Source organism: Pieris brassicae, chromosome 2, assembly GCF_905147105.1.
Source record: "Pieris brassicae chromosome 2, ilPieBrab1.1, whole genome shotgun sequence".
NCBI classification, from domain to species: Eukaryota; Metazoa; Arthropoda; class Insecta; order Lepidoptera; family Pieridae; genus Pieris; species Pieris brassicae.
In genome coordinates this window covers 9,728,917-9,750,267 of record NC_059666.1, presented here as the reverse complement: position 1 = coordinate 9,750,267, position 21,351 = coordinate 9,728,917, and the positions used below count along the sequence as shown (strand labels likewise).

The window sequence follows — 21,351 nt, the reverse complement described above, 5'->3', positions numbered from 1 at the left end:
AGGTTTTATAAGCCTGTAAATTATATTTGTGTTATAATTTACATGGACGTCTTGGCAATGTAAATTGAAAACGCGTGGTACGTGCTTTAACACTCATTGATTTACTTAATGGGAATCAAGGAACAGTGTAAAATGCTTGAACAGTTTAAAGGGAATTTCTAGTGTGTGTGAGTGTCCATGAACAGCGGTATCACTAATCAGATCTGCCTCCTGCCCGGTTGCCGCCTATGCTAAAAAACACACAACCAAGGACTACTACCTACATTAAGGCAATGGCGTAAATGGCTACATTTCAATAGATTCTAGTCATAATATTAAACTTGTTAATGTGGCAGTCTCTTGCTGGCAACTATGTTTTCATACATAGCACACTCGAAATATCGAGTAATGTAATAAATTCGCATTTGGTTCAAGTTTTTTAAGGTAAGCTTATTATTTATTTATTAACCTTATACAATAACGTGCATATAAAAAACGCAGGTTACATAAGTTGTTAGACAATGAGCAGCCTTATCGCTAATTAGCGATTTCTTCCAGGCAACCCTAGTATGGAACAATAAAGGAGAAACCCCTACAGAGTAAGGTAAGGAGGTAAATTACAGGAAGTGAATAAATAATTTACAAAATTGAACATATCATCTAACACTAGCTATAACTAAAATAACGTAGAATCTAAAAAAATTAAAACAAAATATTTAAACAAAAATGTCAAAGCTAATCCTAGGTTTAATGAGTCACAGTTAGATAATTATCTACTCCTATATATACGAGGCAGAAGATAAATGAAGAGCTGGGTGAAAAACCTTTTTTCTGAACTCTTGAAATTCTCTAACTTTTTTAGATGAATATATTTAAAATGGTAGGTACGTTTTTATACAATGTATTATGTATCACATACCAAAATAACTACAGTATATCATGAACGATATTATGTCTTTCACCTGATCTTTTGCAAACCGTAGCAATAGCTGTAGTAGCTAAAGAATTGGTTTCTGGTTTCTATCACATCTGTCAGATGGTAACCTGTCACCTAAACTCACAACTCCTGTATTCGTATAGTTTTGTAACCCTTGGAAAATCTTTCAAAAAGTTGTGCATACTTGCCCATATCATAGTCACAGGATCATATTGGACTCCTTACAAATGACTCATTTCCACTGTCCCTTCTGATCTCCCTTCAAAGAGAGGTCTGGAATAATTTATAGAAACGTAAGCTAACAACGTGTCTAATTCGAAACTCCAAGTCTCTAGTTGAAATTTAATGTCTCCAATTAGCTTGGCCAAAGTGAATTTAGGCGACGTACATAAATCAACTCGATCCGTCTGTCGACAAGTCTAGTATTTGTTAATTTGAAAATGTCTTTGAATATTTATTCAAATATACTATATAATAGAGATGAATTAGGAAGCAAGCAATTGACATATACTTAATGTACTTAAGGCACTTAATGTTTTAAGGGGTAGGAGATACTGCATGGGACTGACTGACTGCAGCCTTGAAGGTATTTCAGATCCTAGAGGCATGTCCTGCTATCATCATGATCAGCATGATAGCTCACGAACTGACTTCCGCCATCAGTGAACAATTCTGCTTATGATCGCGCTGCTTAACCGTTTCCTGAGTTTTGCACCAGAATTGGATTTACTTGTGATAGATTTGGGAAAACTGAGAAATACATATAAGTTGTTTTGATTTTTTAAGTAGAAATAAAATTTGTTAGTAGTATGTGTCTTTTTATAGTTTAGGGTGAAAAACATGCCTCCGGAATGCCCAAAAAGGGTAGTTATCGCATCCCATGGACAACTGTTTAGTTTAGCTTGTCGCCTAGTGGTTTGGCTTGCTGTAAATTAATCAATAAATAACAATGGGTAAAGATCCATTAAAGGGTAAAGATTAGCATATTGATTTCCTAACTATATTTTCCTTCACCATATGAACAAGGATAGGTAGAAGGATGCAATGATTCACAGCTGGTACTCGTTGGCTAGTGGAATTATTTCAAAGGTTGATTAAAGCCTGCATAGCGTACAGCCTGGGTATTGTCAGTGCCTCGTCTTGAGACCGTCAAGCAAAAAGGCACTCACATCCCTATAGTATATAAATAGTTATAATTCTAGTCTATAAGTATTGATCATGTTCTGTAGTGTAGTGGTTCAATGTTGGAATACTGTACCTCCAAGCACATAATTGGTTATGGTTCAGATGTGAATTGCAGCATGTTTTTGGAGAATGGTGCTGTCTATAGAAGCATATAATTGTTGAATGTATTAAGTCATACTTTTAGCAACTATTTCTGTTGCGCCAATAACTATCGGTATGACACTCGTTTAGGTAGATTAGTATTTGATTAAGGCGTAAATGTTGTACAGCGCGTTTCGTGTTTTACATTCTTCTTCTACGTAGTCTTCATTACTAATGGTCCTGGTGTCTCCACGCCACCCTATCCTCAGCTTGTCTCTGTGCATGTCTGTCATACTAACGGATCGATCCTGAATTCTCCATCACTCCTCCCTACTATTACTTGTCGTGGCTATTCGGGGCACCCAGACAATACAGCCAATATAGCTAATTACACGTTTGTAAATTATACTTGATACTGACAGTCTTATAGTGATCTGTAGTTGGTTGAGAACGGATGTCTTGTTTCTTTTTGCAGTCCATGATATTCGCAACATTCTCTCACAACACCACATCTCGAACTAACGTTAAGTTGATTTGATAACCGCTTTTTAGTACCTTATTTACATTACATACTAATTATCATTTAACTAACCATATTTGAACCTAACCTTCATTCGCTCAAGTTAAATATAATTCGCATAATTGTTACATTAAATCAATATCCTTTACATAACTTGTCGTTTACTATTTCGTTATAATAAATCACTCTTTGTTTGAATTATTTATTTAACTAGGACGTCTGAGAATAAACAGACCATAAATTAGTATTTTATTAACCATGGGATAATTAATATATATTAGTTCATATGATGTCTTTTATACTTTTAAAATATATTGAAAGTGAAAAGAAAACAACTGAACAAATATATAGAAGTTAATAATAATTTCCTTTTTTAATATACTATAATGAATATAATCTATAGACATATAATTTTACTAACGCTTTAGTCATATTTAATTAAAACTTCGTTAAGGGATATCAATAATAGATTTTTTTTAAACCCATCTGCAATCAGACTCTTGGATTTTATCAGATTTTATAATATGATTTTGAGGCAATTAGGAAATTCAAATCCAATAATTTATTTTCCCTCCGTAACTCGCAATCTATCAAGCTTTGACAAGTCTCGCCCTTCTTAACCGAAACACGCAGTCCGCCAGTCAAGAGGGTTGCTGACGTGTTGTCTATTCATTCTTTTTAAGATAAAAGGTAACCATATACGCCATAACGATATCAATATTTCAGAAGCAGCCAGTAAACAATTATATCCGTAAAAGAATGGTTGTTAATGGGAAATAAAGTTTAAAAATTAATGTCGTGGTTAGTTGCGTAGTCCATACTGATATTTCCACATCGCTCTAGTTTCACGTATTATGAAGACGAAAATTGTCACACGCATACTTCATTTAACACGGACATTCTAAATCAAGTTCCGGTTCCGCCATCTAATGACGTCAAATTGACATGTCAACGTAATCATTTCTACTGGCTGATTTTAATAACTGGCCGGATAGACAAGTTTCTGTTGTTTCTTCTAGAAAAGTTCTCATGGCACAGAACCACCAATTTTTTATATAAATGAAGTGTAATAGTTGCGTAGATGTTGGCATCTTCTACTGCATTTACCATGGGTGTAGAGGAGTTCATCAGATAATACCTCCACCTGACTTTCATTATCAGACGTCGACCCAGAATATGGAATACCACCCTCTGGTGTTGAGATTGACTTACTTAACAGCAGGCGAGCCTCATATGCCCCTAGTTCTATAAAAAAGCAAATATGTACCATGGAGAGTTTTCTGAAGAAATGTTTGGGTTGATCCCGTTATAATTCCAGATGTCATCCACAGCGTCTTGATGGCTGGAAAATTTACAGTCCGTTTCTCAAGGCGTTTCTTTGGCGAACTAGCGAACTGTATCGGCTCCCAGTCTCTCCTGGAAGATCCCTTCAATTATTTTAAAAGGAAGCATCTCCCTCAAACACCGGAAAAACACCACACTAAAATTGGTACCCATGGGTCGCTTTCATCCTTTAGCTTATATATATTATACAATATTGTTGTCTTTAAATTTACAGATGTAGATTTAGATACTAAATTAGTTTAATAATTTAAATGTATTTTATAATGACGAACGTAGATTATATGTCATATTTTTCTTTTAACATACTAACACATAAATTAGACAAGTTTATCATAGTATATATATATATATATATATATATATATATCGAAGCAATGGCGCTGGTATCAGCTGCCATTGTCATTATAATTCAATAACATCTGAGTCAAATTAGTTCAAAACAGTCACATGGCTTTTTGATTTGCCAATATTAACGTCCTATTTGATAGTCTCTTGTAATTACATAGTCTTAATTGTTAATGTTGAAGCAATAGCGTTTTTGTCAGCTGCCATTGTCATTATAATTCAATAGCAATATTGACAAATTAAATTAAACATTCGTATTAACGGTTTAATTATAATGACAATGGCAGTTGACACTAACATCACTAACTCCGACATATATAATCAATATTAGTTGCTGAGTTATTTATTTGCTCTGTTGTTATTTCTTTTTACTTTGTGATTGTAAAAATCCGCAATTTAATATATTATTATAGTGCGAATTTCACCATTCCATTACTCCAACATTTTGGTAGCGATAAGCTTCCGGGCGTTCATTTACCTCAATCACGAGACACGATCTCGATTTAACAAATGGTCGATACTATTATTGAGAGTTGCTTAAAAGCTTAAACATTGCTATTTATAACGCTGTCGCTGAACTTTTAATATATTTTGAAACTGCTTAATGTGTTTATTAATAAAACTATTATATTAAATTACTTTTTAATGCCATTACATAAATGTGATTGTAGTGAGATCATAATCAGTTACACATATTGCACTTGTGTGTATTAGTTAACAATAACATCCAATAACAACAATCAAATTTTCAACAGTTTTGAAAATCTATAAAAACTAAATCAATATTCAAAAATTAATTTTAAATAAGAATATCACAAATAGTGACATATACTGCAGATAACAACATTTGTCACTAGAGGGCAGTGACCGCACAGTTGTGTAATGAAACGCTAAAGCAAATAGGCATACCAGAGGATAAAATAACTAAATATATATAAAAAAAATATAATAATTTTATTTAAAATATTTAATCTGGGTGTCATATCACAATTATACGAACGATTATATTGTATGATTCTTAATTAAATTAAAAGTTGTCTTATAATAAAATTAGTGTCTCATGGAATAGAAACCCATTGTACCAATCGCTCGCAATATATGATATATTTTTATTTACCGATTTTTTTATTGAAGTAAGACACGGGTAAGATGTAACTCAACAATGACTACATCAGTCTTAATTGTTCTTACATTGGTCACCAATACGTGATAACATAGTTTTTAAACGACTTTAAGAAACAGAAGGATTACCAATTGCACTGTATTTTGTGTGAGTGCACAGTTTGAGGATTGATCTGGGTGTAAAATAACTTATTTTCTAGTCTTCGTCTTAAGTTCAGCTTAATTGTTGTGCAACAACAACAATTTAAGTATTTATATGAAAATAATACTTTTATAAGATTTGATTTTTATTTTATATTATTAGAATGACATAATGCGACCAAAAATATTTTTTATAATTTACATATATGCTCTGAGCCGTTCATTATTTAAAAAGGTATGCGATTAGATTTACTTTTTTAAAAGCGGTCAGATTGGATAATAGTAATTGCTATCGGGATTTACGGCCAGGTTCAATAATTTCTCGCGCAGTCTATAATAGTGGTAGATAAGGTCCAGGAACTTTTGTTACAACTTATACATGAAGTTACTACACTATAATTTCTCCACATATATATTTCCTACAGAAGCAACAATCTTGTTCTAAAAATATTTATTAATTTTCTTCGTTCAGCTTATTATACAATATCTAACGAATTACACACAAAAGCCAAAAACGAAAAAAACAGTAAACATAAAAAAAACAAGTAAACAATTATTACCTACTTATACAAAATAATTAATTAAACATAATATATATAATAAATTGTAAGATGCATTAATCATTATATCATTTAATATAAAAGAGGAATAACAAAGAATAAAAAGCATTTTTTAGTTTTATTAAATATATCTATTTGTTGGTAATCTGTGCTATAATCTGATGGTATACGTTACATGACAAAGTTACGTAAATAGTTTAAATTAGACCGGTGAAATAATTTTACGATAAAAAAGAGAATATCAAAATGGCAAGTACATACTAAAAAGAAAAAAATGTCAAAATCTAAAACTTCGCTAATTAGTTGTCGTATACCAGTTTTTATAAACAAATTGTCCGTTATGTCCCAAAGCTACTATTACTAATGTAACTGCGGTGTTAATTAAAATATATCTGAGCATAGCGACACAGTATTTCCTTTCTAAATCGATTAAATGGACAAGTGTATTTTGATCTAATTATTTTAGCGACAAGCGCAATTCCTTATTAGTAACATAAAACCGATAGTTACCTACTTTTTGCGATATGTATCACATATCTTAGCTTACTTTGTAATAGAACAAGCTAAAATTATATAATGTATTACTTATATCCTAAGCAAAATTCCATTAATGTCATGACATGCCAATCCAGGGAACATAGTTTCGATTCTTATTGAAACAACTTTTTGGGTCTACCACAGACCTTGGTGTTCAAAACAGTTGTCTGTTGCCACATTAGGGGTTTTGGAACTTTAAAAGAAATATATATTATTGTTTTTATATGCTACTATATATGTGTCTAACTGAATGCTTCAACGAGATTATTCCATATACAAATTATCTCGGTACAAATATGCACGATTAGATTGCTATAAAAATTGCATTAGGCGCTTCTAAATCTTGAAAGAAAATTTAGTAAAACTTCTGTGACTCGCTGCACCGATCAAGTTAAGACCCTCACAGACCTGTAACCATCACTGGAGGCTGAGAGAGATCAGGAATGAAGAGTGCAACTGAAGATAAGGTAAGAAAACCGTTCTTATTATTAAGTAAATGAAAACCATCTTTAGTGCAAGCATATTATGAAGCTTTATAATAATGCCTTAGTTACGTTATGTTACATCAAGGGTCTAAATGCTAATGTATGCCGTGTTAATTGGTTAATAATTTATTTGCTGACACGTAGCTTATGTATAAATTCAATAACTCAAACAAGTGGTGCATTTCTGCAATTATAAATCATTTTTTGTTGTTAATTATTGGTGATTGGAGCGACCTTGCTGTCAAATAATCGTGAACTTCGACTGCACTTGACCGTTTAAGACTGACGTTCAATATGTATTACTGGATGGTATATGTTGGGGACAAAAGGCTCATTACTGTAGCAAGGAGCAAGTCGAAGCTGGTAGTCCGTTGTTCCTGGAAATCGTCAGGGTCAGCAGGTAGCAGAAGAAACCGTTACCAGCTTTTAGTTTCAGGACTTTGTTTAAGTTGTTAAAGAAGAAAAATATATATAGTTAAACAAAAAGTGCACTAGTTTTCTCTGTGTCGTGGTCAGCTAGTCTCTTCCTTAACTTTCCTAACTTTAGGGAAGATTTACCGATGAGAAACATGTATAATATAAAAGAGCATATTATATAATATGTATACATATATACATAATTTAATTTTCCAATACAATTCGTTTGTAGCTCCAAAACATGATGATATTAGTTTTTTTAGAAATAATTCTGTTGACGTGTTTATAATTAAACACATAAACGCCTAGACAGATTTTGTTTTAAATTTCAGTATTTATATGGATTTGACAATGTCATATATGTATCTACTAACATTTAGACGTCTCTTTTGTGTTGACGTGTGTACAGAACATCTTAAATATCGGATCGGCACCGCTAGGTGAACACGAGTAGTTAAAATATGGAAATCCAAATAAAACATAAGTTTCACATTCTAAAATTGTGTCATTTTTAATATGAATTTCAGTTTCTAGTCGAAGCAAAAACGGAAACGTGAATGAGAACAGTCACAAAGTGGTTTTTTATTATTTAGTTTATAAGTGAAAGGGAAATTGCAAATCTTATTTATCAATAATGCAATCGTGTTGATTTAATAAAAGTTCGTTTCTAATACAGAAATTATATTATTATAACTATGAATCGAATTAATAAGGTAAGTTTATATTATTTTAATAACACTTTAAAAATATATACGCCCATTAATGCGGACCAAAAGGGCGATCAGGTGATCAGGTAAACTTTAGAAAATCTTATAAGAATAACCCTAATCAAAGTCAATGTTAAAATCATTTATTCATATAGGTAACACAATGTACACTTATGAACATCAATAAAAAAGAAATATTCATTAAACGCTTCTAATTTTCATTTACTGCCAGTTCTCAAATCAAGGGCGTAGAACGAAAACTCTCCACCACTCTTTTTAACCGCCAAGTTTTTTTTTGTATTACACAACGTTTGTAAGGAGCTACACCATAACACCATATCCCACATGACATCAGCAGGGGGCATGGTGAAATAGGAGCACGCACTTACATTCTCGTGGGAACTACACGTAAATACATAGTCAAAAATAACTAACATCACCGCATACACGAATTCAAGTACGGCCAGTCCCACAATTATCACCCGTTGACGAGTATCATGCATGGCCAGCCATCGCCATATTTTAGGGAGAGAGACAACCCGACGCATGGACACCAATCAATCAATTTACCTATGTAACTTAGCAATTAATATAAATGAAACGCCTATATATAACCATAACCATAATTCAGGAAGTTTTACACAGGGGACATTCAAATATTACTTAAGAAGATTTACTGCAATTTATCCCCCGCCCCCCCTTTTCTCTCGTCACCAACGGTAAGCAAAGCTCTTAAAAATAATAATTCATAAACGTATAAATTTTTTGTAGGAATCCTCGAAATGCTTTTCGTTTTCAAGCATAGACAACGTGTGGGTAATAGGCGTAAAAAAGTGAATAATTGCTGTTGACGTAATCATCAAATAAGAAAATCAAAGACCCCCTACCTACCTTTTAGTGCTTACGTAATACTTGAACGGCCCCATAGTGTTACGTCATAATTTATTTTCATTTCTAGAATATTATACTAAATTTCAACAATTCTTTCACAGTCTCTACAGCCGTGATCGTCTAGTGGTTAGGACCCTACGTTGTGGCCGTAGTAACCCAGGTTCGAATCCTGGTCACGGCAATGTGCAAACATTGTCACGGAGAGACATTTCGTTTTAAAATTTTATTCTACTAAAAATTCACTAAAAACGCTTTTTATTCTATTGTAATGAACTATTGACGAAAGAGGCAAAAAATATGAATTTCGGCTGGTAGTCCAAGGTAATACTCGATTTTAGTTTATCATTCATAATAATTTAATATGAATATATTAAAGCGATAAAAAATATCGATAAGAAAGTGTTCGCCATCTGTTGAAATATTCAGGTACTAATGAGAAGCAGACTTATTAACGTTTTTGTGAAATAGCGCCATCTATGCAGACACAGTGTAAGTTAACAAAGCCATTTTTATTCATGGTTGAAAAACGGTATCCTAGATTGATATAGTTACATAAAAACCAGTGAATGAATTAATATTCAATTTTTTTATCAGCACACAGTATTTTCAAATTAAGATAATGTTTTTAAGTAACTATTATAATAAAAGCTTAAAATTAATAAAACAGCTCCAAACAGCATATTTTATAGTCTTTACTATGTAAATGATAGTAACATTCACTACACAATAAAAAAATTAAAATCAAATTTATTTTACATATAAACGGAATAACTTTTTAAAGTTAAGACCACGAGATTTTAAATGCCACATATGTATACATAGCATGTATCTAAGGAAGGAAAATGAAGATTTCTCGTATGAGATGAAAGGGTACCGTATTTTCTTCTTCCACAACATTAATTTCTTAAGAATTCAAAATACTTCCTTTTCGTAAAGGGTTTTCCAAAAGGCCAGGCACACAAAGAACGGTTAGTAGAGCGTTTAATATGACGGCAATTACACTCATTTTTATAAGTAGGACCCTTTTTAGCATAATAGAAACAAGTACAATTGAGTCATTACCTACTTCGTTTTGTTAATTTTCAGAAGTTTTATTTTTCAAAACAAGCGAAATGTCAAAGTCAAAAATCATTTATTCATATAGGTAACACAATGTACCCTTATGAACGTCAATAAAAAAGAAATATAAATTAAATGCTTCAAATTTTACATTTACTGCCAGTTCTCAAATCAACGGCGTAGAACGGAAGAGAAGAACTGGCAATTAACTCTCCGCCACTCTTTAATGGCCAAGTTTTTTTTGTATTACACAACGTTTGTAAGGAGCTGCAACCATCACACCATGTTCCACATGACATCAGCAGGAGCATGGTGAAATAGGAGCACGCACTTACATTCTCGTGGGAACAACACGCAGTCTGAAATAACTAACATCGGTCGGTACGGTTTACATTTAATTATGATTTTGTATCAATACTAACACAATATACTAAACATCCAACTATTTTCAGTAATTATGGTTTGTCAAGCAGTGTTGGCCTAGTGGCTTGAGGTCCAAACCCCGAGTTTGCGATACTCGCTCGTACGGTGAACATTCTGAAAACCGGCATGCCTAAATATCGCGTTTTTAGTAGTTTAGCCGTTAAGTCGTTGCGTAAACAATTTATTTTATAATCGTGATTGTACACACAATATGTTCCAATGATACTCCGTTCGTGGCAAGGATTGGGACAGTTATTGCAATAGACTAGCATGCTTCCTGCTGACATGGCCAGTCTCAATATAGATTTGATTCCGGTTCGGCTTTGAACACATTAGAAAATAACATTGATAGTTGCATTGTATAATTGATAATCCGTCGGGTGTTTTAATTATGTTATTTTAAGAACGTATACAATTGTATTAGTATCTTTTAAAATGTAAATATTTGTTTTAAAGTGAAATTACATTTTCCCGTAACGCATATTTCAAATTGTTTCAATACATCAATTTTAAAGGAATATCGAAGCAACATAATAATTCGTTTAAGGTTTTAATTTACTTCTCCCCGGGCCAAACCCGCGGCGGGAAATCGAATCAGACCCTGAGCCCGCGAAGCCTAGCAATTCCTGTGACGTGTGACATGTGATGTAACACAAGGTTTTTCAAGTAGACTTCCTAAACTTGCCATAGAGATTGTTAGATAAAACTATTGTTTTCTCTCTGATTAATTAATTCAACCCAGAATTTTATAGTTTAAAAATACAGTATTTAAATAGCATAGCCAATAACGGATAGAGTATTCCGCGAAGAGTAGTTCGAATCGTCGACGACCAATCCCTATCTTAGCGGCTTGATCCTTTGGAGTTGCGTAGAGATGTGGGGTCACTCTGCATCTTCTAACAGATTTACCATGGAGAGTGTTTAGTGGATTTGTTAAGATTAATTACCTGCAGCTGAGTTTCATCATCGGACGTCGAGATGATATGGGTGACATTTTCAAGACAGTTATTTCCACTATGTGGTTCCAGCTGCCCACAGAAGTGTTTCCAAACCAATTCGACTTAGGGTCCTTCAAGAAAAGAGCGTACCAATTCTTAAAAGGCTGGCATCGCACTCGCGAGCCCTCTTGCATTGAAGGAAAAATTCATGAGGAAACGAGCGTGTGAGACATAGAAGGCTGATCACCTACTGGCCTTGGAACTACAAATCATCACGAAACAAATACAGAAGTCATAGTTAGTCTAGTTGAAAAATAATTCAGGTTAGTGATATGTGGAACATCAAAAGCACAGAGAAGAAAAGTTGACTAGTTGAATGTAGACATCATTTTTGCAAACTATAGACGAGATTGACAAGTCTACATAAAATTTCACACTATTAATCTTAACCTTTTCTCGCTAGAGAACAATTAATTCTCTCGTGTCGAATAACAATTATATTTTGCATTCCAAAATATATTCAATTGATTTAAATTCCTAACATATGGAATTCAAAATAGAAGCTATTTTCGATTGAACTCACCGGTTTGTACCTGAAGATGCACTTCAGAATATTTGGCACGATTTAACAAACGATCAGCTGCCACTTGGGTGACCATAAATATATAGACATAGGTTTTTGTTTCTGAATAAAATATACTTCAATAGAAATGAAGTCATAAAAATAAAATATTAAATTCGATGTCGTTTTGATGCATCGTTCTAATATGAGTACTCATCTGTCTGTTTACATCACAATGTGGATAAAATCAGACGAAAGAGTACTTAATAATGAGTGCAAATAGATTTTTTTAAATATCTAAAACAACACAACCATTGCTGATGACTTCGTATTGGTTTATCACATTTTCGCCTCTAGCTCTGCTGTCTCTGGTCTGAACATTAAGTCTCTCTAAGCCCTTGAAACGAGAAATTTCGACCGCTCTCTGTCATGTGCGACATCACGCCAGTTGCTTCAGCAGGCCCTCCTCCACTGTGTCGATCCAGCGGTATATAGAATGTAGGCAATTGATGAAATTTTATAAACAATGAAGGCATTTTTAGTTATTCGATAATTCTACTTTATATCAAAAACATGGCCACACCTTATACGTCACAGCTCAGCCAGAATAGCAATATTTATAGACCATCGGCGGAGTTATAATAGAAATATGGGAATTGTGTTACGTACTGTGCAATTTATATTTGTACGTGCGCACGTAATTTATGATTGAATTAACCAAATGTTATGTTTAACAGAATTTATTATGTCAATATAAACAAAATTGATTCCGTAACGCACGAGCAGTTGAGCGAATTTTGCTATAAATATGTTTACTTATTAGCTTTTGGTTTTAACAAATTTGTAATACTATTGTCCTTGATTTAGGTGAATACATATTTAAATTAAACGCATATAAATACGTATTTATTACATTACGTAACTTGAGGTTTAATAGACTTATCGAATAAGTCAACTGTGAACTTGATGTGACAGCGTCTAGGTGGCTACGACTTAGCAAAATTCTCAAATCCTTAATAAAAAAATGTGATAAATACGCAAAAAATATCATTATCATATAGTCATAGGTGTGAAGTGTGTTTATACTGGCATTATATATATATATATATATATATATATAAATACATTAATATATAAACAATTTAACCAACTTCAGTAAAACTGCAAAGGTTTAATATGTCGATAAAAGAGATAAATCAGAACTTAAAGTTAAAATACATTTTTACTATTTTACAACATACAATACATTAGATACATATTAGACATTTTATCAATTCTAAATTTTATAACAATTATCAAGGCAACTTCTTGTATGCCAGTATATACGTACTTCAAAAGACTGGCATATTATAATATAACTTGTCTGTGATCGCGTCTTGACGTTTGAGTTCATATGTTACGCAATATAAGATTATATCACTAAGTAATAGAATATTATTATGATTTTGATAACACTGTTCCAACACTAACATTTTACATAAAACTGTTCCATAATGAGGTTTCTTAAAACACGTGTGACGTCAACCTTTCGACGTAATAAAAATGGTGGTCCCAAAGATTTGAACAAAAAAATAAAGTTTCCTGTGGTGTCAAACCATTACCTATCCGGGACAAAGATGCAGAATTAGTTAAAAATATTATTTTGGCGCATAATATTAACAATTCCTAGTAAAAGGATTTTTAAACTAATTCTCTTGTAAAAATATATCGGACAAATAATGAATTTCAGAATCTCTTGAACGTCTTTTATAAGCCGAAGCTTAGTTAATGGATGATTGACTATTTATGGAGGAAACGTGGTCGCTTCTAGCTTTTACTCGTTATTCTCTCTACAGTCTCAGGTAATGATTAATTTGATTATTATTACATTTATTGTTTAAAATTAGTATTAATCCTTAGCGCTGTAAATGTTTGGCATTTGGTTTTTTTTTAAATAACGGGCTTACTGGGAAGCAGAATATTATTTTGTTATGTATTCAAGAAAATAACGTAATAATTTGTAAAAGGCCGGCAACGCACTCGCGAGTCTTGTCGAAATGTAAGTGTCAGGTCAGTCAACATCAGGTGAGCCTCTTGCTTGTTTGCCTCATATTAAGTACATTAAAAAAAGTCCCATAAGTCATGGATACGCAGATTTCTTGTTTGTATCTTAAGTTACAGTCTCGTCTTTAGCAACTTTAAATATTATGTCGTACTTTGTAGACAAAATATTGTTCGACAGATCTTGAAACTAGTTTCGAGTCTCATTGGTGTTTAGAATAGCCTAAGACTAAGGGAATGCTTGGGATGAATACGATTTAAAAACTATACAGTACACTGTACATTTTATTGAAAACAATTAATCCATACGTAATAAAAACTCAACCAACTCCTTATTTATCTTATCTCTCATCGTCACCACCCGTCATCACCTCCATAAACTCTGAAAAAAAAGGGAATTGTCAGATGCAAATGAAAATGTCATTATCTATAAAATAGATCTACGATCTACACAATACAGTTCAGTTCCTACTGTGATGAAAAGAGATTATTATAATCATGAATTTCTTAACTTTTTAATACCCAACAATTTCTGTCTTAATTGCTATTAATACAAACTTAATCTACCAAAGTAAAGTACAAGGAACTTATAAACTAATTATCACTTCGTTATCGGCTACGAAAAGGTTAGAACGTCAATAAAGTTCTACGCCGTAGAGGTACTTGTTATTGCTACGAATTTCAAAAATTTAGTTTTAAAACTGTTTGCAATCAGTGTGGCAGAATATTTTCATATTGACTACATTAATATCATGAATATACAATTACGATGTCGTCAGTAATTAACATGTCAAACTTTAATTCATCAAGTATTTAATTTTTTTGTAAAGGTTTCTTTTTCGTTGGTAGGTATAGTCCAATCATCATCATTGTTAGGTCACTAAATTCATAAAAAAACTCGGTTGTTTATTAAAACATATTATAATTGCTATTATATAATTGTAAAGTTATTATTTATTATTTTATGCATTATTTTTAAATATAAGATTTGGTTATGCATTTCTTGCACTATACCCATCATATATTATTTTAGTTGTTTTCCTTATAAACAAACCGTACATTTTCTACTGTGACATTCTGCATAAAATATCGATTTTTTTAGCATGAAAAATCAAGATTTATGTTAAATACGCTATTCAAGTACCTAGTCTTATAAAGCTCCTGTCTATGTATAAGCTTGAGATGTAAACTTTTCTTCTTATCGAATAATCCTCAATTCAACGAACGAACCATTTTAAACTCTCGTAAAGTTTAAAATGGTTCGTTCCATAGTGGTTTAACGGTAACTTTTTACAAAACCCGCGACCTGTCCTGCTTTAATACGGCTGATATATTTTTTTAAATATGCTTATTTTTATATAAATATGGTAGAGGCGATGTGAACTTGTAGAAAGTGATCGTGATTGGTAACTAATAAAAGCATAAGGTCCCGTGGCCGTTCACCAACCAGATGGACCGATCAAGTGAAAGACTCACCGACCTCAAAACTATACACTGTTATAAGATCGCTGGACAGAAACTGTTGGAAATGGATTGTCCGCCCCAGATGTTTCACGACGCTCAGACATGAGCTGCCCTCTGATGAAAGAGGCAAGTTTCCAGGTTATAAACCCTTACCATCAAAATCAACGGTGCCTGAACCGTCGGAGTCTATTTCTTCAATCATCATATCCAATTCTTCGGCGCTTATCTTATCATCAAGCTCCCGAAGAATCTCTCTTAAGACTGCAGTGGTGATGTAGCCGTTTCCTGAAAGTATTTTGTATAATATATTAATTCCTGTACATTTCCAAGTTGGATCAGGGAGAGCCTTGTAGACCTGACGTATCGTACATGTGAATATTATGAGAGTGGAGCAAGTGAGGTCTTCAAACCTCAACTTGTAACTATCCTCAACATAACCATACACCGCAAGTTCTTTGTGTACTCCTTTGGCGACTGATATACGTATATATCTGTGAACTTATACAAAGAGATATGGGGTACTGATATTTTATAGTAGTACCACATAAAATAAATTAGTGGCGCTACAACCGTTTTATATTTGGGCTTCAGATTTCTGTATCTGTTTTATGATCATTTTTCAATTTAATAGGCAAGTAGGTGATTAACCTCATGTGCCTGACACACGCCGTTAACTTATTGGGTCTAAGTCAAGTTGGTTTTCTCACAATGTTTTCCTTCAAGAAAGTCCATTGGTGCACAGCCGGGGATTGAACCTACGACCCCGGGGATGAGCTCGCACACTTAATCGATTTGGCCAACTCTGCTCTGCTGCTGTATAGTATAGTATCACCTAACTAATTAAAATCTAAATTTACTTAATTGTGGTGATTAAAAACTTACGTTGTGCTGTAATTTGTATAGTTTTTAATTAAACCGTTTTTATTTTGTATTTTTAATTAGTTTATGTGAACTTATGAATGAAAAACATCTGTTTAGAAAGTTTTTCAAATTGAATTATTCACGTAGTTTTAAATTATTGTTTCGTAAATTTCCTATTTGTGTGAATAAAGGCAATCACATATTATCATATATACAATATTTAACAGCAATTTGGACCAGTCCAGTGCCAATGACATTTTAGATATTAGTTAACAATTTCCTTCAACACTCCCAAACAACGAACCCAGGTGACTTCATCTAACAAGAAGACGTAACGGTTTGAAATTATGGGTACGAAAACTAAATACAGAAATTGCAAACTTATGTGAAAGGTTTTTGAGAAAGAAAAAATTGTATTTTTTGATTTGCACGAAATATAGTACCTTCTTTGTCGTATAACCGGAATGCTTCTTTAAGTTCCTGCTGCATTGCTTCTGCGTCTTCCTCAACCATGAACCTGGAAGCCAAAGTTACGAACTCCTCAAACTCCAGCTCACCCGATCCTGATAATATATAAAACAATATTTAACGCCTATTAATACGAAAGTGTGTCTGTTCCATATATACATATTATAAGGGGGCATATGAGCCTACGGAACGCCCAAAAAGGGCATCATAGGCCATCGTAGGCATCACACATTTTAGTAAGTGCGTTGACGTTGCGGGAGGAGTATACTGTTTCTTTAAACAATTGGAGGTCGTATTTTCCTGGTAATATCCTATTGGGAATCGATTCCACAGTTTGGTAGTTTTGCAAAAGAAAGTGTCTTGAGAAGCTGACCGTGGAAGACTTCCAGCTATGAAGATAATGATGAAAATTTGAATATAGAAATTATATGCAGATTAGTGACTGTAGCTAGTTGTGTTTGATAATTGTTTCCCCCTAATTTTAATCTAGGGCTACGGTTTACTAATATTTTTTCTTATTACTTATTATACCTCAATGTAATTACATTTGACATACATGAAACTATATAAAAGAATATAAGAGAGACAAGAAAGTGTAAAACAGGAACTCACTAGTTTCTAATTTTATATATATAGTAAAGCAAGTTAAGTTCTATCAGATCGCAATAGATCATAGAGGATCATGGGGCAGGGATTCTGTGTCTGTTGTCGATGTTTACTGCAAAAACATAATTAATTTTATCTTACTCTAATTATTTAGCCGTATATAAGACCCGGAATATATAGACTATAATACCAGTGTATTAACGAATATCCTTACCATCAACATCAACTTCATCAATGATGTCTTTGAGCATGTCATCTGTGACGGAGTGACCCAACATTCCCAGGATTGTTCCAACCATGACTGTGCCAATACATCCTTTCTTCTCGTGGTCGAAGGCTTCAAATGCCTTTTTGAGGACTGTAATAAAATGCTTATGATTAAGATAACTTAAACAAAATATTTCATCCAAATCCTATGACCATTTGGAGGAGTGTAGTATTGGCCAAAATAAAAATGGCGACGCGTTATTATTGATTAGACAAGAGAATTACTAGTCTGAACCATTAATTGGTAAAGCCAAAGCCCGACTCTGGTGAACTCCAAGTGGCCGATTAGGAAGCGGTAGTGATTGGCAATTTTTTTTTTTAATTTAGGAGGCCAAGGCTAACTTTGAGGCGCTGTGCCAGCGGAGTAAGGAAGTATTTCTAGTACAATCAGAACGACATGATTCCCGATCAATAACTGTCAAACGTCTTTTGTGTTTAATTCTCTGCTCCATGTCATTCCCACGTATTGTAAAGAGATAAGGGACGCTTATCACACTTATATAGAGATATTCCATATAGAAACCGAGCGTAGATAGATCAAATGTACAAGATTCATTTAGAGTCTGCTAAACAAAAGACAATTAACAGCAATTTTGTAGAAAATCTTTTAATTTACTTCTATCTTCTCCTTCTTCTAAATAGTATTTTACAGGAAAAAATTAAGCCGAAACCATGCAAATAGAAGCTATTGTTTCACGGGGAGTCAAACATGAACGCTATGTTTGACTTTAACTCACGAAGATGATACGTTCGCTTATAAGTTGTATATATGAATATTTCTTATCCTTTGTATTGTTTATAAATAATTAGAGAAACTTGTATAATTGTTGATTGTGGTTCTGTTCAGCGTTAAATTAATTTCTGAATTTAATTAAAACTTCAACTTACTGATAATCTGATCCTTGTTGAGCTCTTCCTGTAAGTGAATATAATTAATACAATTTTAAAACCATATCACTTTAAAAACAGTTTTAAATTTAGAATTATATATGGTTAAAGGCAAAATCAGCCTTCTAAGCCCAGTCGTAAATGTGGTAGCTTTAGTCACTCTTATTGATGATTTTCTTCACAATATATTAATTCAGCACAACAATAATAGGGCATAGAACATACCACCTCAGCGTTAAGAGACGCCAGTCTAACTGTTACACAAAATCACTTAACTTCAAACTTCTTAATAAAGTGAAATAGGCTTCAAAGCAATTGTGTTATAACTATAAAATTAAAAATTATAATTTATTTAAAAAGATCCACATAACTTTCAACTGTAAAATCCTGATAAAAACACTAATGTATTCAATTAAATTATCTATTAATTTAGCATTTGTAAACACTCACCATATTTCAAGCAGTTGTACGTTCAAAAGAACTGAATCAAATAAACTACGATAGCAGACAACAGTGTTAAAAACACCAATCCTTGCAGCTGAATGAAGTGAGCGACTGCCTTGACACTCGCTAGAAATGATGCGATACCCAGATCGAACCGACTCGCATACCGACTTGAACAGCAAGTAGTATTCTGACGAACTGGATCGCTTTTAACTACTATAGCTAAGGACACACACGTTGCCAAAACTGAACAAAGGTAAATATCGCTGTCTTGCTCGTGAGATAATCAAAGTGATTAGAACACTATAAAACGATAGATATCTTACAAAAAATTTGAAAAAACACTTTCTGCATAAGAAACTACAGTTTCTTATGCAAATAATAATTTATCGAATAATATGTTTTTTCCAAAAGTAATATATAATACACCAAGTCGATTTTTAATTATTTTAAACCTGAATTGCCATACAAATGGTGTTTTTCCTAAACAGTTCCAGATTGATTTTTGGCACAGCCAATTTCTCCCCATGTCTACTTCTTACTTCGACTTCTACGTATACATTCGACTTAAAAATATGTATGTTTCTGTGCACGAATAAGGACATTTCTAAAATATAAATACAGGGAAAAGATACAATTTTGAGCTTCTTAAATAAAGGTACGCAACTATCAAGACAGTTTAATAATAGTTTAATAGTCAACTAACTAATAAAAGCCAATATGTCCTATATTTTTACACTTCGTTAAAGGAATTCAGAAATACAGTACCATTTAAAGAAAATTAAATTAAAAGATGGCGGCCTTATTGCTTTCCAGCGATCTCATTCAGACATGGCTTCTTTTTATTTTTATTATAATTGCTCAAGCTTATAAAGGACTCAAAAAAACGTTTTTTTTACTTTAAATATTTTATCTTCATACATTGTAAATAAGGACAATTAATTTCGTTTTAATTGTAGAGTATAGTTTCACGGGCATAAAGATGTATTATCTAACGTTTTGGAAAATAATGTCTTGTTTACATCATAAATAAACTCGTATTGTTGCTCATAGCTACTAAAAATCATAATACATCTGACTAATTTTTCCCTGTCAAAATTCATCCGTTCGTGTCGTGTCAAATGTCTGACGAGCTCACGTCTCTGAGCAATGCACTATATAGCGACATAGCATCCAATTAAAATGTATCTGCCCGAAATCGATTGGATATTTGCCATATTTTTGCCTATACGTTTGAAACACGAGCCAAGACACGTGTTAGTGAAAAGTATTATTATAAAAAGGAAATGAAATATCTAGTGAAATACAGATGGAAATATTATTTCGACAGGCTCAAATTAAAGGTATTTTGTGAAATTGGAAAAGTATGTGTTTTTGCTTGTGAGTGTTAATAATGTGACATAGTTATTTTGTTGATTTAAAAAACTAAATAAATCAGTAGTGCTTCAACCTTTTTAGGTCTTGTGCTCAGATTTCTGTATCTTTTTTATGCACCACGCAACGCTCCACGGACCTATTGAGAGTCTTAGTGCGGCAACCACATACCAATAGGAGAGTAGGTAATCAGCCTCCTGTGCCTGATACACGCTGTCGACTGTTTGGGTCTAAAGCCGGTTTCGTTCGCCTTTACCGTTCGAAATAATGTTAAATGCGCACCCAGAAAGAAAGTCTATTGGTGCACAGCTAGAGATCGAACCAACGACCTCATGGATGAGAGTCTCTATTTCATTTATAACAAAATGTTCCATTAGACATTTTATTTTCTTTTCCTGTTCGTTTGTCTCGCTAAAACTCGAGAATGACTGGACCGATTTGGCTAATTATGATCTTGGATTATCGGTTAGAAAGGGTTTAAACGGGAAACATAAATAATAATTAAATGAAATAAATAAAATTGGGATTTGAATTTTCCAATAAATACTTTTTCTATCTGAAAAATATTTTATGTATTTTGCCTTTTAAGAAATAAAAAAAATACACATGGTATATACTATGAATTAAATATATAATGCTTTTCGATATTATGAGACCTGTTCTCTTTGGTCTGTTTAAAAAAATTGTATTAAGGTTTGACACATAT

General features: G+C 32.9%; 1 protein-coding gene and 1 non-coding gene across 2 annotated transcripts; one reads left to right on the top strand and one right to left on the bottom strand.

Moving 5' to 3' along the window:
• The first annotated feature begins 9,360 nt into the window (after window positions 1–9,360).
• Window positions 9,361–9,432, top strand: Trnah-gug. Its single transcript has one exon. It is a non-coding gene; the product is annotated as a tRNA-His (tRNA).
• A 5,113-nt stretch (window positions 9,433–14,545) lies between these two features.
• On the bottom strand, window positions 14,546–19,474 carry LOC123720470 (troponin C, isoallergen Bla g 6.0101). Its single transcript, XM_045677085.1, has 6 exons — window positions 19,278–19,474; window positions 18,828–18,855; window positions 17,887–18,030; window positions 17,042–17,161; window positions 15,891–16,022; window positions 14,546–14,655 (listed from the first exon to the last, which is right to left on the bottom strand). Exons 1-6 carry the CDS (start codon window positions 19,278–19,280, stop codon window positions 14,615–14,617), a joined length of 468 nt encoding a protein of 155 aa, XP_045533041.1. The 5' UTR covers window positions 19,281–19,474; the 3' UTR covers window positions 14,546–14,614.
• Between the last annotated feature and the right edge of the window lie 1,877 nt (window positions 19,475–21,351).

Coding starts and splice junctions, on each gene's coding strand:
- LOC123720470 (XM_045677085.1), bottom strand. Junction 16,023..17,041: donor CCGGTTATACGACAAAGAAG/GTACTATATTTC, acceptor AAATACTTTCAG/GAAACGGCTACATCACCACT. Junction 14,656..15,890: donor AGGCACCGTTGATTTTGATG/GTAAGGGTTTAT, acceptor CTTTTTTTTCAG/AGTTTATGGAGGTGATGACG.